The following is a 15,482-nucleotide window of genomic DNA, read 5'->3' on the forward strand; positions in this document are numbered from 1 at the left end:
TAGACTCGTCCGCAACCTTGGGAAGATTGATGCTCCAATCTGTCACCAAGTCGTTGGCTAGTACCACGTCAATCCCAGCCACAGGGAGGGTATCGACTACTGCCAACGCACATGTGCCGCTGAAATAAGGCGAGTCGAGATGTACTGGCACTAAGGGGGCGATGTACTGCGTCCTTGGAAACCCAACCAGGATAACCTCTGGTCTCCCATCCACACTTACTCCCTCGGGTAACGAGCTCTTCACGATCAGGGACTGGGCTGCTCCACTATCTCTGAGCACTACAATTGATGTACCAGTATGATCACTCGTTACATACCCGGTGGAAGTGTGAGGGGCCAACAAACTTGGTCCTTCCTGCGTCGTCGTCGACTGGTTTCCTACTGGTGGTGTAACACAGCTCATCAACATCACCTCCCTTCGTGCGCTGCCACCTCTTCTGCCTCGGCACCTAGCAGCTATGTGCCCCTTCTGCCCACAAGTCCAGCACACCATGTTCCTCCTCGGACTACGGTGTTTCGGACTGCTAGGACTTGTTCTTCGAGGGCTACTTGGGGGCGTCTTCTTAGCACTTTGTGGGATGGGTCTTTCTTCTTCATCATGAGGTCTGTCGAACCGGCGCTGGTAATTCCTTGGGACGTACTTAGCAGACGGCCTATGAGTCAGGATGTACTCTTCAGCCATGGTGGCTGCTGCACTCAAGGTCTCTACCTGCTGTTCCTCTAAGTACGTCTTGAGGTCTCCAGATAAACAATCCTTGAAGTCCTCGAGTAAAATCAGCTGCTCGAGGTCTTCCCTGGTCTCCACTTTCCGAGAGGCACACCATTCTTGAAAAAGTCGCTCCTTGATGGTGGCGAATTCGGTGAAAGTGTGCTCTGAGGTCTTCTTCAGGTTTCTGAACTTTTGCCTATATGCCTCAGGTACCAATTGGTACACCTTGAGCACCACTTTCTTCACCATATCGTAATCGCCGGAGTCGTCAAGGGATAACGTAGAGTAGGCGATTTGGGCCTTCCCAGTCAAGACTGACTGTATCATGATGGCCCAATTCTCCCTTGGCCACTCCAAAGAGGCAGCGACTTTCTCGAAGGCTGCGAAGAACTTCGAAACTTCTCTCTCGTTGAATTTGGGGACCATTTTGATATTCCTTACCGGATCGAAACCGCTTACTCCAGTTTGTCTCTGTCCAGCGCCTAGTCGTAATACTTCTAGTTCATGTTGTCTCTGTCTTTCTTTTTCTTCTCTTTCTCGTTCTTCTCTTCTTTCTTCTCTTTCTAATTCTAAACGCCTCATCGCCAATTCTTTTTCTTTCATCTCCATTTCTTTATCTTGTCTCTCTCGTTCCATTTCTAATTTCTTCCATTCAATTTCTCGATTAATTTCCAAGGCACGCATCTTGACAGTTAGGAAGCTGATATTAAGCTCACCTGCATCACTGTCAACGTCGCTGCCCTTATCTTCCTTTTCCGTGGAAGCTATCTCCTCACCTTCCCTTGTACTAGGAGTCTCGCCTTCCTGTTTCTCTTCTGCCTTCAGGTGCCGGTGAACCTTGGACAAAATCTCCACACGGGAATCACTGGCACAGATCTTGATCTCCAGGTAGGCGCTCACTAGTACAAGTTCCGGTTTGCTCAGATACTTTAATCTGGCAAGACAGTCCACTCTGTTCAGAAAAGCCTGAACATCGTCCAGATCATCGATGGTAGCTTTGTCTGCCATTGTCACAGATGGAACACTTTGCACTTAACACACTGCTTACACGTTAGCACTTAACGCACCGAGCACTGTTCTACGTCAATATTGCACTTTATCGCACCAAACACTGCACTTGCCAATATTGCACGTAATCACTTCGGGCACCGCACTACCCAATATTACACCGAGTCCAAGCGAACACTTCGCTCTACAATATTGCACTGAATCACTGAGCACCGCACTACTCAATATTGCACCGAATCGCAGCGAACACTTCGCTCTACAATATTGCACTGAATCACTGAGCACCGCACAGGACGTATAACGTCATAATCGTCACACACAGGGGGAATTATATACAGGGATTACGCCACTTCACCACCCCTGTCAAACATACTTAACAAGGGGACGGATCCCGCTGGGGATGCCAATTATGTTACGGCCCTCTCGGGACGCAACGGGGTTCTTACTCTGATGTAGTTAGAGGAAGATATATATCCGGCCCCAAGCCAGTAGAGGCTATCAAGGGATGCGATCCGTGACGCAAGTAACTTAAAGGGAGTAGGGAAAGAAAGGTAAGAACTTAATATAATATAATATAATATAACCATCACCATTTAAATATATAAAAGTAAAACGTACACAAGGGGGAGGGGTATTAACACTTTACAAAGGGGATCAACACTGTAGTCTTCTGCTGGAGACTATGGATCCTCGAAGCTAGGTGCTGAGTCCGCGGTGCTTTCTTCGTGGCCTCAAGACGTGTCCTCGGAGAACGCCGAGCCTACCCTGGCCACAGGTCAGCCACAACACAGGTCCACTGGGGGCACCGTCGTGGAGGCCGTCAACCACACGTCCAGCAGGTCTGCTGGCAGGTACTGAGCCACCAAGGCTGGTACGGCCACTCCACGAACGATATAAGGGGTACGCCCTAGACAGGAGTCTCGTGTGATATCACCAATCACCCTCCTGTCCTCAATACCCCAGTGGATTATCGTCTCCAACCGTCGGTCCCGGGTAAATCCTTCCACTGCCACTCCACTGGCAGGCTTAACACACCACAGTGTTCTTCCGGGGGGACGACGTCACGACAGCTGCAGCAAACTTCACTGTATGGAGACTGGCTGCCTCGGGTAGACTGACTCCACCTTCAACACAGTGGTCCCAGGTCGGTTCTGTAAGCAGACACGTCATTAATAACCGGGACACTAATACACCACACTCACAGGCTCAGATACAAACGCCCGACATATCCACTCCATAGATGGCGTTGTAGTCTGAGCACCACCTCACCAGAGGTCAGCAGCGGCGGTGTTGAGCGCTGAACCAGACTGGAAACTGGTCCTCGAGGCCAGTACACGCTGTCCTCACTAGGTGTCGTCGTTCGTTTGGCGGGGGTTTCGGGAGCTGACCCACAGATGGCGTGTTTGTCACTGCTCCAGGCTAGGACGCTGGATCCGGGTTCGTAACAGTCTTCTAAGCTTGCCGAGTAAGCTGGACAACTCAAACAGAAAATGAACCAGTACATCACTTTTGTGAGTCGATTTCATTTCAAATTACATCCAAATTTGACCATAGCGCGCATACGAGCGGAAAGTGACGTTATTTTTAAGAGGACGGGTTGGCTACATAACCTTGAATTCTAGTGAGAGCTGAGCATCATTCAAGGATAAATTGAATGATGCTCACCTCTCAACAGGTCTAGCTGTCATTGTAATTAATTTCAGAAGCACTACACACCTGTTCCCAACTACTGAAAACCTTGACATTTAAATATAAGACTTACCAAGGGTGAGGGTAGTCATGTCTGAAGCGAGGTGACAGTTGTAAGTGCTAGGCGAGGTTCTGCTGCAGAACCATGCCGCTGGCTGGGTGATGGTGGCTTGTGTGTGGGGTGGAGAGGCTCGGGAGCCCAGCAGCGCCTGACGCGAGTGATCTTGGTAAGATGTTTGGCCAGTGCTGTACACAACTTTGTCTTGGATGATGCTTACATGGTCGTCCTTGGCTCTAAGAGATGTCCTGCTTCTGTGGATTTGAAAACATACTACAACACGTGAGTAGAGAATAAAGTACTATAACCTGGCTGTAAATAAATAATCCAACCTACATGTATAACAAGGAAAGACAGCGATGGTGTCTCGCCCAGTCAAGTCGCAACTTTTGTGTTTATTCTCAATCCCTTCTCTACTATGTTTAGGTCCTCATGTCATCTAGGGAGTTGACTTTAGCTCCGTTTTGTCTGTTTAACTTTTTTACCTCCTCCCACCTCACTTCTCTGCTTACATAATGGCTTCATTATGTAACCTTCCTTTCCTATATGTAACATTACGGGCTATTTATGCCCGTACCACCTCTTGGGTGGCTTAATCTTCATCAATCAATCAATATATGCAGCAGTTGCCATTCGATAATCAGGGTGTACCGACACTTAGCATTCAATTTTACATTGTAATGCTTTCAGTAACTTACAGATAAAACTAAAGTTTCATGAAATGGAAAGTCATTTATTATAAATAATAAAATATCTGAAATATTTGCTCTGTATCTATGTTTCACTTCTAGTAGGCAAATGACATGAATGTTGAATGTATAGGTCACGATCTAAACCATAAACAACACCTCTATTATCTTGTGAAAACCGATATTAAAAACTGGTATCATTAACAAAAAATCCTAAAGTATAATAAAATATTGTTAATAAATATTTCATCTGATTAAGACCTTTCGTTCCCTTTAATCCATTTTTGAGCTGCAGCTCACAGATTGAGAATGGGGTGCACAATAAACTAGTCACATTCAGTAAGAAAGTATGGAATAAAACTATTTTTTGTTTATTGATCAATTTCAATTAACCCTGGCGCAAGTCTCACTACTTCCCTTACTACACAGGGGACTTCCACGAGATTGACCACAAGGTCAATCTCAACTCAGACCGCAGCTCCACCAAAGACCCAGACTACACAAACAGCAGCACCCTCCACTCCAGCTCCCAACATAATCTCATCTTGGCAGATACACTAGCAGACGTGCTGTCTACAAATACTAGCAGCACCACCAACGCTCTTGAAATAGTTTCTACCACTAATCCACGACACCTGAGCCTACCTCAGACTGCGAGACGAAAGACAATACCACCAACTACAGTTGTTATGGACTCTAGACGAGGAAATCTTAGTAGAAGCTCCACTGCTGCAGCACAAATACGACACCTACTCGGTACAAGACCTCCTCATAGAGGCCACCTCACCAAACTCCGACAACAGCACGGCCATATCAACTCGCAGCAGGTCTCGGCTAAAGAAAAAACAGAAGGCCTAGAGGTCTACACTAACCCACCAATTCCATAACTGGTACAGCGAGCCCTCCACGGCTGCAATCCACCATGAAGAGCCCCATCCATCCACAGATCCCTTGTATCAGTTATTGATACTGGTAATAACTCAAAAGAGCCTCCACTTACGAGTTATTCATGCCTGTGCCATCTTTAGGGTGGCTTAATCTTTATCAATCAATCAACCATTGTAAATACCTGTTGTACAGGTTAAATTACCTCCAAGTTGTTCACAGATTAAGGAGCAAATGAAGAAGAAAATACTCCCAATTATAAAAAATTGCCAAAGTAACGGAAGGAAGATCCACTGCGGTGTGGTACGAACATGCCACTGGGTACTCTTCTTTCAAGCCTGGCAAAAAGATATTCATTTCAGTAGCCATACTGAGTTACTTGTCCGAAACTCGGGAAGGAATCACACCGCTACTCAAGGTCGATTCCTTGACTGAAACCTGACTGATTCCAATGACTCAAACTTGGTTACAAGTGCTGCTGGGAGGTAATAAACCCAATAGTTAAAGAGTGTCATATCTGTGGAACAGGTGCAAAGGCACCACTATTGCATTACTTACTGGAATGTGAAGCAACTGAAGCTCTGTGCATCAAACTCAACATTACTCCAACGACAGCAGCTGCATTAGATGCAAGTTCCACAGCGACTACAATGGTTAGAAAAGCAATTGAAGAATGGGACACACTAGTGACCACTGTGCATCTACTTCTGCCACCAAGATAATTTTATTAAAACAAGATTAAACCAGAGCACTAAAACAGAAGTGAAAAAGAAACAGGGGAAAAAGGAGGAAACACCACCTCCATATAAAACATTGATCCAAATATCACAGTAACAATTAAGGTTATTGCGAATAACTGAACTCAATTACAGGCTCACTATAACCCGTGCTACATGGACTTTTCGTTCTAAGTAGCTAAATCTAAAACATCAACAATGACATTGTAAATTAGTCTTTGAAAATGAAAGGATTACCCTTGCAAAATATGCATCCCTAGGCATCAGACCAAAAAAAAGTGTGAAAATGAACTTTGGAGAGTTAATTTTTCAAATTTAACTGTTCTGTAATTGCTTGTCTTATTGTATCCTGACCCCATTGCAACTACATACAAGCTGATATTGATCCTGAACTAAATCTTGTCACAAATCTACAATAGGTTCTTCTCATCCATTGGGTCATCCCTTGCATATGATATTCCATCTTCCAGTACTAATGTTCAGGACTCTTACAGGTAACTATCCACAGTCTCTGTACCTAACGCCCGCTAATTCAACTGATGTAAATGAAGTAATCCTTTCCCTTAAGACCAAGTCTAGTGCCCTTGTAGAAATACCAACTCTAATCTACAAAAAAGCCTCCAGATCTTTAGCTCCTGCCATTGCATTGCTCTACAAGAAGTCACTTGTACTCCAAACTTTTCCAGATATTCTAAAAAAAAGCGAGAGTAACCCCAGTCCATAAATGTGGTGATCTCACTGATGTTAACAACTTCAGATCTATATCAATTCTGCCAAACTTGTCAAAAATATTTGAAAAACTAATCTACAAGCAGCTTTACTCTTATCTAGCCAAACACAATATACTAAGCTCTTGTCAATATGACTTCAGACCCAAAAAAAGCACTAACGATGCACTTATTAGTATGATTAACTTGATACATGCAGCTCTTGATAAAAATGAGTTCCCTGTTGGGTTATTTGTGGACCTGCGTAAGGCTTTTGACACTGTCAGCCACCAAAACCTTCTTAAATTACATCATTATGGAGTCAGAGGTCACTCCCTGCAATACCTTCAGTCCTACCTTACTGACAGGCTCCAGCATGTTTCTGTGAAAAATTCCATTTCTCCTACACTACCTATAAACATTGGTGTTCCTCAGGGCAGCATAGTTGGCCCTCTCCTCTTTCTCATCTACATTAATTACCTTCCAAATGCCTCTCAACACCTCAAACCAATCTTATTTGCTGATGACACAACTTTCATTTTCTTCAGTCCTGACCCTCTTGCTCTGAATGTCACTGTGAATACTGAACTAAATAAAGTCCATCTTTGGCTAACTGCTAACAAACTCACCCTTAACATTGACAAAACTTTCAATATTTTGTTTGGTAATAAATCCTCAAATGAAATTAATCTAAGAATAAACAGTATACAAATCAGTAGTAAAGTTGATGGTAAATTCCTTGGTGTCCTCATCGATAACAAGCTGAATTTCCAGGGACACATCCTAAATATAGCAAAAAAAGTTTCTAAAACTGTTGGCATTCTTTCTAAGATCAGATATTATGTACCTCGCCCTGCCCTGGTGACGCTCTATTACTCTTTCATCTATCCTCATCTACTCTCTCATCCATCCTACACAAATATATATATATATATATATTTATATATATGACAGTGTCAGACCACGGAGGAAGAATTGAAACAGAAATTTCCTTAAGTACTTTCGTATATTAATACATCTTTAGTAGGAATAAAATCATTCCTTTTGAAGATGTATTAATATACGAAAGTACTTAAGGAAATTCCTGTTTCAATTCTTCCTCCGTGGTCTGATACTTTCACATTTTTCATCACGTGTTAATTTTCGTGATTTACATACACACACACACATATATATAGATTTAGAAGCCCTAAATGAGAAAATAGTAAATACGGTATATGCTGTCATATTCAGAGACATGCATACAAGAAAACTTGCTGCCAGTATACACTAATATAAACCCACATGACCCAGCAGTCAGCAACGCAGAGTTTACCTATAGGTATAGGCAAGATCTCATACGGCATCAACTCAACACGAAGAAGGAAGCCCTCCAAACCCTTACAGAGCAAGTTGAACATCAGTTAATTAAATAGACGCAGTACGACATCCCCAGCCAACTCAAACAAACCATCAACAGTGAACTATCAAGCTTAAAACAATCACACAAAACGCATGACGAAATGAGGACACTCCGAAAGCTGACAGCCCTCAACGGAGGACAGTTAAAGATCCTTTGTCCAAAAGACGGCTACATAAACCTAACTACTCATGATCTTAACCAGGACCAACGAGACCTCTTGAATCTTGGCCTAAACTGTCAATTCATATCAAGAAGCATCAAAAACGCCTTGAAATCGAAATGCTTCTGGACGACATCCACAAGTTAGAAGACAACAAAAAACCAGCGTTGAATGAAATGAAACGCCATTTTCTGGGCGAGTCCCGGAGGCTCCCCGGAGCTATCCCAGGCTGATATGCTAATGTCAGACTTTGGCATCAGTCATGTGTATGGAGTTCTTAGGCCTACCGGGGACCACGGCCAGAACCGGACCCCCCCCCTCAGAGAGGCAAGGGGAGCAATGGCCTATAGAAGCCCCCGTGTGGTTGGAAGCATTCTATGTCTGCCATCGACCGGAACAGGCACCCAGAAAGGTAAGCGCCTCAAAACAAACCCCTATTCTGGTTAAAATTGCTACCAAAAGCCGAACTAGTGGATAGAACTCCCCAAAAGAAAACAAGTAAACTAGTGTGGCGTCACACGCCGCCGCGCCACTGTCTGCGCAGCTCCCACCTTCCCAGGAGGGGGAAGGGGGAGCCCCAGACCCTCCACGCCGGCTACCCACACCTCACTTCTTGAGGCTGGATGTCAAAAACGCGAAAAAATGCCGACCGGAGGGAGGGAGGGATGCCGGGGAGCCTCTGGGACTCACCCAGAAAATGGCGTTTCATTACATTCAACGCTGGTTTTCTGGGGGGGGGGGGGGGCCCGTCGGCTCCCCGGAGCTAACTACCCACAGACGGAAAAAGAGGGACTTACCCGGGAGGCGGTCGTCGCTCACTCCTCAACTCGAAGCCAAGACAACTGGCTGCAACCGCCGACCCAAAGCAACACAGGCCCGACAGGGCCCAGGGACATTTACAAGGTAACGAGCAGCCAGGACCCTGTTCGACAGCCAAAATCCCCGCGGCCAAATATCAGACCAAGATATATTCCCAAAGACGGCAGCAAGAGCCGCAAACTTACGAACGTCATGGGCACGCGGATAGACCGCAGGCTGGCTGGACTTAATAACCCTGTGGACGACCTGGGAGACCCGAACCCGTGAACAGGGAAGAAGGGAAACCGGATCAACCCACAGCACATCCCCGGACACAGAAGCCGTGGCGCGCAAATAACGGCGAAGCGCCGCAACCGGACACAAAACATGATGCACCCCCGGCCTGACCAACCAAGCATCAACCACCCATGGACCCCTCCGAAACGCAGTAGTCTCATTCTTCGCCAGAAAAGAAGGAGACGGCTGCAAGCGGACAAAACAATCACCACAACCAAAAGAGCACAAACCCCTGCGCCGGAGGAGAGCATGAAGCTCCCCTACCCGACCCCCAGAGGCCAAAGCCAACAAGTGCCTTGGAAAAACAATCCTGGACCGAAGGGGCCACAACGAAACGAGGAGACGAAAGGAAAGTGAGCACTCTGTCCAAAGACCAGGACGGCTCAGGCGGCGCATGAGCAGGCCGGAGGTGAAACAATGCACGAGACAGCTTGCGAAACGGCGCAGATGTAACATCGATACCGAAGGCAAGCTGAAGCGGCTCCGCCAGTGCCGCACGATATGAGGCAACAGTGTTAGGCATAATATGACGGTCCTGAAACAACCACGAGAGGAAGGACAAGACCACCCGAACAGACAAGGAACTAACACGACGAAGACGCAAAAAGAAACAGAAGGACCTCCAGGAAACTTCATACTGCTGCCGAGAAGAAGCCCTCAGGTGGGACACCAACAAGGAAACCACCTGATCACCATAGAGATGATGATAGACTCGAGTCAAAAAACCCATATGCGAAGACTCGAGGAGAAGCTCGAACCAGCCACGTGACATACCGGCCCGATCTGCTGAAAGAGGCGGAGCCGCGGGAAAATCCTCGGGTTCGGACACCGAGCAACCAGCGCCTGAAACCAAGGCTGGGCTGGCCACCAAGTTGCCAAAAGGACAACTCTCCCCTGGTAAGTCTCTAAGCGAGTCAGGACCTGGAGCAACAGCCGATCTGGGGGAAAGAGGTACAGAAACCCCCACCTCAACCAGTCTAACCGAAAGGCGTCAACCCGGACGGCCTCGCGATCGGGGAAGGGCGCCGCATAAACGGGAAGACGCCGCGACCACGCCGACACAAAGAGGTCCACCTCGGGGCACCCGAACGTCTGGCAAAGCCAATGGAAGGACTCGTCGTCGACCGTCCACTCCGTGGAGAGGGGAACGAAGCGAGACAGGGCATCAGCCAAGACGTTGAACACGCCCTGTACGTGAACCGCCAGGAGAGCCAAACCCCGAGAACTCAGCAGATGAGTCACCCGAAGCGACCAACCCCAAAGAGACAAGGACCGCATAGAACCCCCGCGCTTCAGGCAATGAATCATCGGAAAGCAGTCCGAATGGAGCCGAATCGTCAATCCGCGGGCCACCTGAATCCTCCCCAGAGCAAACCACACTGCCGCGAACTCCCGCACCGTGCTGTGAGCTCGACGGAAGAACAGATCCCAACGCCCCTGGCCGGCCTGGTGAGCACTGGCCACAAAACCCCAGCCGAGAGACGACGCATCTGTGTACACATCGAGCGAGGGCTCGGGTAGGCGCCAAGGCACTGAACCCCGAAAAACCCGAAGAGGAAGCCGGTGATGCAGCAACCGACGCACGGCCCCCGGGGGTCGAACTCTGCGATCGCGAGAGAGGTGGAAGGGGGGACCCCGAAGAAACCAGAACAGCCGACGAAGCCAAACCCGACCAGGCGGTTAGACCACCATCGCGAAGTTCAGGCTCCCGCACAGCCCCTCGAGCAACCGCCGGGTGACCCGAGGGCCCTCCAGAAACAGACGAAGGCGGGACCGCAGCTGCAGGAGAGACTCCGGAGGGTGAGACAAGGAGGCGGTTCGAGAGTCCCAAACGAGACCCAGCCAAGTCTGAACCTGAGAGGGAACCAGATGGGACTTCCTCCAGTTCACCAAGAACCCAAACCCGGCGAGCTGGGAAAGAACCAAATCCCTGGCTAGCAAGCAAGCTGACCGGCTGGGAGCCCAAAGCAGCCAATCGTCGAGGTAGGCCAACACCCGAACACCTAGGAGACGCAAACGAGCCACCACAACCCGTGTAAGGCGCGTGAACACGCGAGGTGCCAGGTTCAACCCGAATGGGAGACAACGAAAGCGGTATCTCAGACGCCCCACAACAAAACCGAGCCAGTCCCTGAACTGTGGATGAATCGGGACATGCCAATAAGCGTCCCGGAGGTCCAGGGACACCATCCAAGCGCCCGGCTACAAGAGGAGCCGAACCTGAGACAGCGTAGTCATCCGAAAGGAGGGGCAATGAACCCAGGGGTTCAGACGGGACAAGTCCAGAATGAACCGCAGGTCCGCGCAGTCCCGTTTCGGAACCGGAAACAGACGGGAAATCCATCTGAGGGATGACGTCGTTTCGACGACGCCCAAGCGTACCCACTCCAAGACGACTTGACAGAGCGCAGGGGAAGAAACCTGCCCTGCCAGCCCCGACCCCCCCAAGGGGGACGGGGCCACCCAACGCCACCGCAGGCCGCGAGACACGACCCAAAAGGCCCACAAATCGTGGGACCAGGCGCGGGCGAACAGTGCAAGCCGCGCCCCCCATCGCCCCGTGAATGGGGCAAACCGCGAAAGGGCCAGCGACCCTTACAAGACCCAGAACCCCGCACAGAGCGAACACCGCGCCGACCAGACGAGGGAGGGTCCGCAGGAAGAGCCAAACCCGAACCTGACACCAGAGGCCTGCTACGACGAGAGGAACCCCGAGCCCTGGCACAACCCTTCTGGGAAGACCCACCCTGGGACCCCCGAAAAACCAACAAGTCTGACATCGGACGACAAGCCGCTGACGCAGTCTGAATAAACTGCGCCACAGCCGACTCCTCAAACAGAAGAGGACAAAAAGGTGAAGAACGCCTAAGAGTCAGAGCCCAAGCAGATTCCATGGAGGAACCCAGCACCATCTGCCGACACGCGAGACGGGAAGCATAAAACAGGGAAACCGCATCCTGAAAAATCGGCGTGAACAGCTTCAACAAGGCAGCCGACGAACGCGCAGCCGACGAACGCGCAGCCGAGGACAAGGTGCAGGACCCCGGGACGGACCCAAGCGTCCTCACATCCTCCACGAGCCAATCCAAGGACAGCTCCAGGAGGGAAAAGAACCGCAAGTTCGAAGCCAAAAGGCCCCGGGCACGCAAGTCCTCCACAACGAGCGCCGCCAAAAGGGTGAGAAGCTGCACATGGAGCTGAATAACGCCCACATCGCGGGGAAGGGCAGGGGTAAACAAGCACTCATTCAGGTACTCAAGCTCGCCCCCCAGGAAAACCTGAAGCACCGTGGAAGCTTTCCGCCACTCCAGCATGCGGGAACGACAGAAGGAATGCCAGGAATCCAGAACAAACAAGGGGCAGTTTGCTAGCCAGGAAGACTCCGGAACCTCGTAACGGAGCCAGAAAGAGAACGAAGTCCCAAACCTGAACTCGGACGGATCCATTTCCGAGGCATAATCCGGGTCACGCAGGAGGTAAGCTGCAAAGGCCGCTTGCACCACACCAGGTTGGATGCGATAAGCCGAAAACCTCTGGAAGGACGGAACCGACGTACCCGGGGGAACACGGAACCGAACCCGGGGAGGGGCCGACACCAAATCCAACTCGTACGCAGAGGAGGGAAAAGAAAACCCCACTCCTTGTAACAATAAGCCCCGCTCAGAGGGCAGAAAAACCCAGGCGGGGTCCAGCGGGGCCCAAGGCCCCCAAGTCGGCCCCTGCCCAGCCTCGAGGTCCTTCACCACAGGACCCGAGGCCGAGTCCTCTCCCCAAGCCACAAGACACAAGGACGGAGCAGCCGGAAAAGCTGGAGGAAGGGGGGCCCACTGGTCCGACCCAGAAGCTTCGGCCGGGCGACAAGACTCGAATGCCTCTGCTGCCCCCCCCCAGAAGGGGCACCCCCGGAAGCTGCCCGAGTCTTGAGATCATGTAACCCCTGCTCCGACCCTGAAACCCTCAGACCCTTCGGGGCCAAAAGAAGGGGGGAGGGACCAGAATGAACAGAAGGGGAAGGACGAGGTGGTGCAGACTGAACCAGGATCGAAGCGACTCCCCACCCCCAAGTCAGGGTCTCGAAAAGCAAAGCGGGGCAGCCCCGGGGCATCCGGGTGAGCAACCAATCGAGCGCGTTGCAACAGACGAAACCTAGACTGCAACGCACGCGCCACCTGTACCCGAAGAGAATCATCTGAGGATTGGGTAAATTGAGTCACAAGCAAGCAGCAACACTCACAGGACTCAGGGTCGAAAGTATCACCGATCCAACAGGCAGCGTGGCAGAGGCAAAAACAATGAGGGTCACCCTGAGACAAGGGGACCGAGCAACCCTCAAACTCGCACACAGCGAGTGGGGACTCTGGGGTCACATCCATCGGACCCACGCGCCCCCTAGGGGATTCCCAGGGTCCTGAGCGTTTACTTTAAGAGGACTCGCGCTCAGGTAGTCCCAGGCAGGGTGCTGCTAACCAGCACCCAAAACTACCAAGCGAACTTCTATAGCTGTACCCCAGGGATGTGTACACTCACGGGGACCTAGCAGGGGGCGCCACCGATGAGAACAGTGGAAAGGCAAAAACAAACGGAATAAAATGACAGAACCCCCCACCAGGCAAAAACAAAAAGAAGAACAAAACCCTGCAAGAGGACAGCGAACCCCAAGGAACAGAGCCGGCCGCTATGTCGGGAATACAAGCTGTGCAGCACCCTGCGCCCCTACCAGTGCAAACTGCCTCTTACCTGCCGGTAACAAGGGAGAACAGAACACCCAAGAGCCCAACAGGAGGCCGAAAAATCGAAAGGTAAAACGGACCAGCAGAGGCAGACTCCGAGGAGCCTGTGGAAGGTGGCCCCAAGCCCCAAGGGCAGTACTTACAGGGCACCTAGGAAAGGCAGCCCTAGGCGCATGCAGCCCGAGTACTGAAGATAACTCCTGGCTCTCGCACCCACAAAACAAACACCACACGCAAAGCACAGTGCTGTAGTGACACCGGAGCCAGAGCACACAACCTTCGCCTATAGCATCAGCTTCAAAAACTGAGGTGTGGGTAGCCGGCGTGGAGGGTCTGGGGCTCCCCCTTCCCCCTCCCAGGGAGGGGGGAGCTGCGCAGACAGCGGTGCGGCGGCATGTGACGTCACACTAGTTTGCTTGTTTTCTTTTGGGGAGTTCTATCCACTAGTTCGGCTTTTGGTAGCAATTTTAACCAGAATAGGGGTTTGTTTTGAGGCGCTTACCTTTCTGGGTGCCTGTTCCGGTCGATGGCAGACATAGAATGCTTCCAACCACACGGGGGCTTCTATAGGCCATTGCTCCCCTTGCCTCTCTGAGGGGGGGCCCGGTTCTGGCCGTGGTCCCCGGTAGGCCTAAGAACTCCATACACATGACTGATGCCAAAGTCTGACATTAGCATATCAGCCTGGGATAGCTCCGGGGAGGCGACGGGGTTCCCCCCAGAAAAGTCACCACTGCTGACACACTTCAGGCTGAACTATTAACAGAAGCGGGGAAATAACGAGGAACATATTTATCTACACTCATAATTCCACAACTCAAAGTAGCAACAAAACAACTAAAAAATCTGAAAGATGTAACAATAAGAAAAGCCGACAAGACAGCAGCACATGTATTGATTCCTGCCCAAGAATACATGAACAAAATTAGTGACATCCTTAGTGATGACACCAAATTGCAGCGAATCACGAGGAACCCTGTGGAAGACCTTAAACGCAAAATGAACAAAACTATTACTGCAATCAATGCAAAGAAAGGTAATGTTTATTTCACTAAACTCCAAGGTGACTATGGCTTAGGATATGCCTATGGCAGTGTTAAGACAAACAAACCAGGTAACCCACTACGCCCAATAATCAGCCAAATACCAACTCCAACCTATCACCTGACAAAAAGACTTAAACTCCTAACTCTATACACTCCAAGCAACTATAGTCTACAATCATCAGCAGATTTCCTAGAATTAATCAAAACTACTCAGCCCGATGGAATCATTGCTTCCCTGGACGTCGAATCCTTATTTACCAATGTCCCAGTCGACACCACCATATAAATGATACTGGACAGAGTATACAGAGATGAGAGCACCCCAAAATTACCCCATTACTGAGCCACACTTGAGTCTTCTTGGGGCATGTACAAAGAAAGCCCCTTTCATCAGTCCGTAAGGAGACATGTATCTACAAATAGACGGAGTAGCAATCGACTCCCCCATAGGAGTGTTATTTGCTAATTTTTATTTGGGAACCATCAAAGACAGAGTCTTCAGTAGCAGACAAAAACCAACTGTATACTGCCGTTACGTAGATGACATATTCGTCATAGTAAAAGACT

General features: G+C 49.7%; 1 protein-coding gene across 1 annotated transcript in view; it reads right to left on the minus strand.

The window, feature by feature from the left end:
- LOC123762810 (uncharacterized) overlaps positions 1-15,482 on the minus strand; it is a 367,859-nt gene that overhangs the window by 52,166 nt on the left and 300,211 nt on the right. Inside the window, exon 17 of the mRNA XM_069332301.1 lies at positions 3,480-3,718. Within this exon, the coding sequence (XP_069188402.1) occupies positions 3,480-3,718 (239 nt within the window). The remainder of the gene's footprint in view (positions 1-3,479; positions 3,719-15,482) is intronic.

This window comes from Procambarus clarkii, chromosome 27 (genome assembly GCF_040958095.1).
Source record: "Procambarus clarkii isolate CNS0578487 chromosome 27, FALCON_Pclarkii_2.0, whole genome shotgun sequence".
Taxonomy (NCBI): domain Eukaryota; kingdom Metazoa; phylum Arthropoda; class Malacostraca; order Decapoda; family Cambaridae; genus Procambarus; species Procambarus clarkii.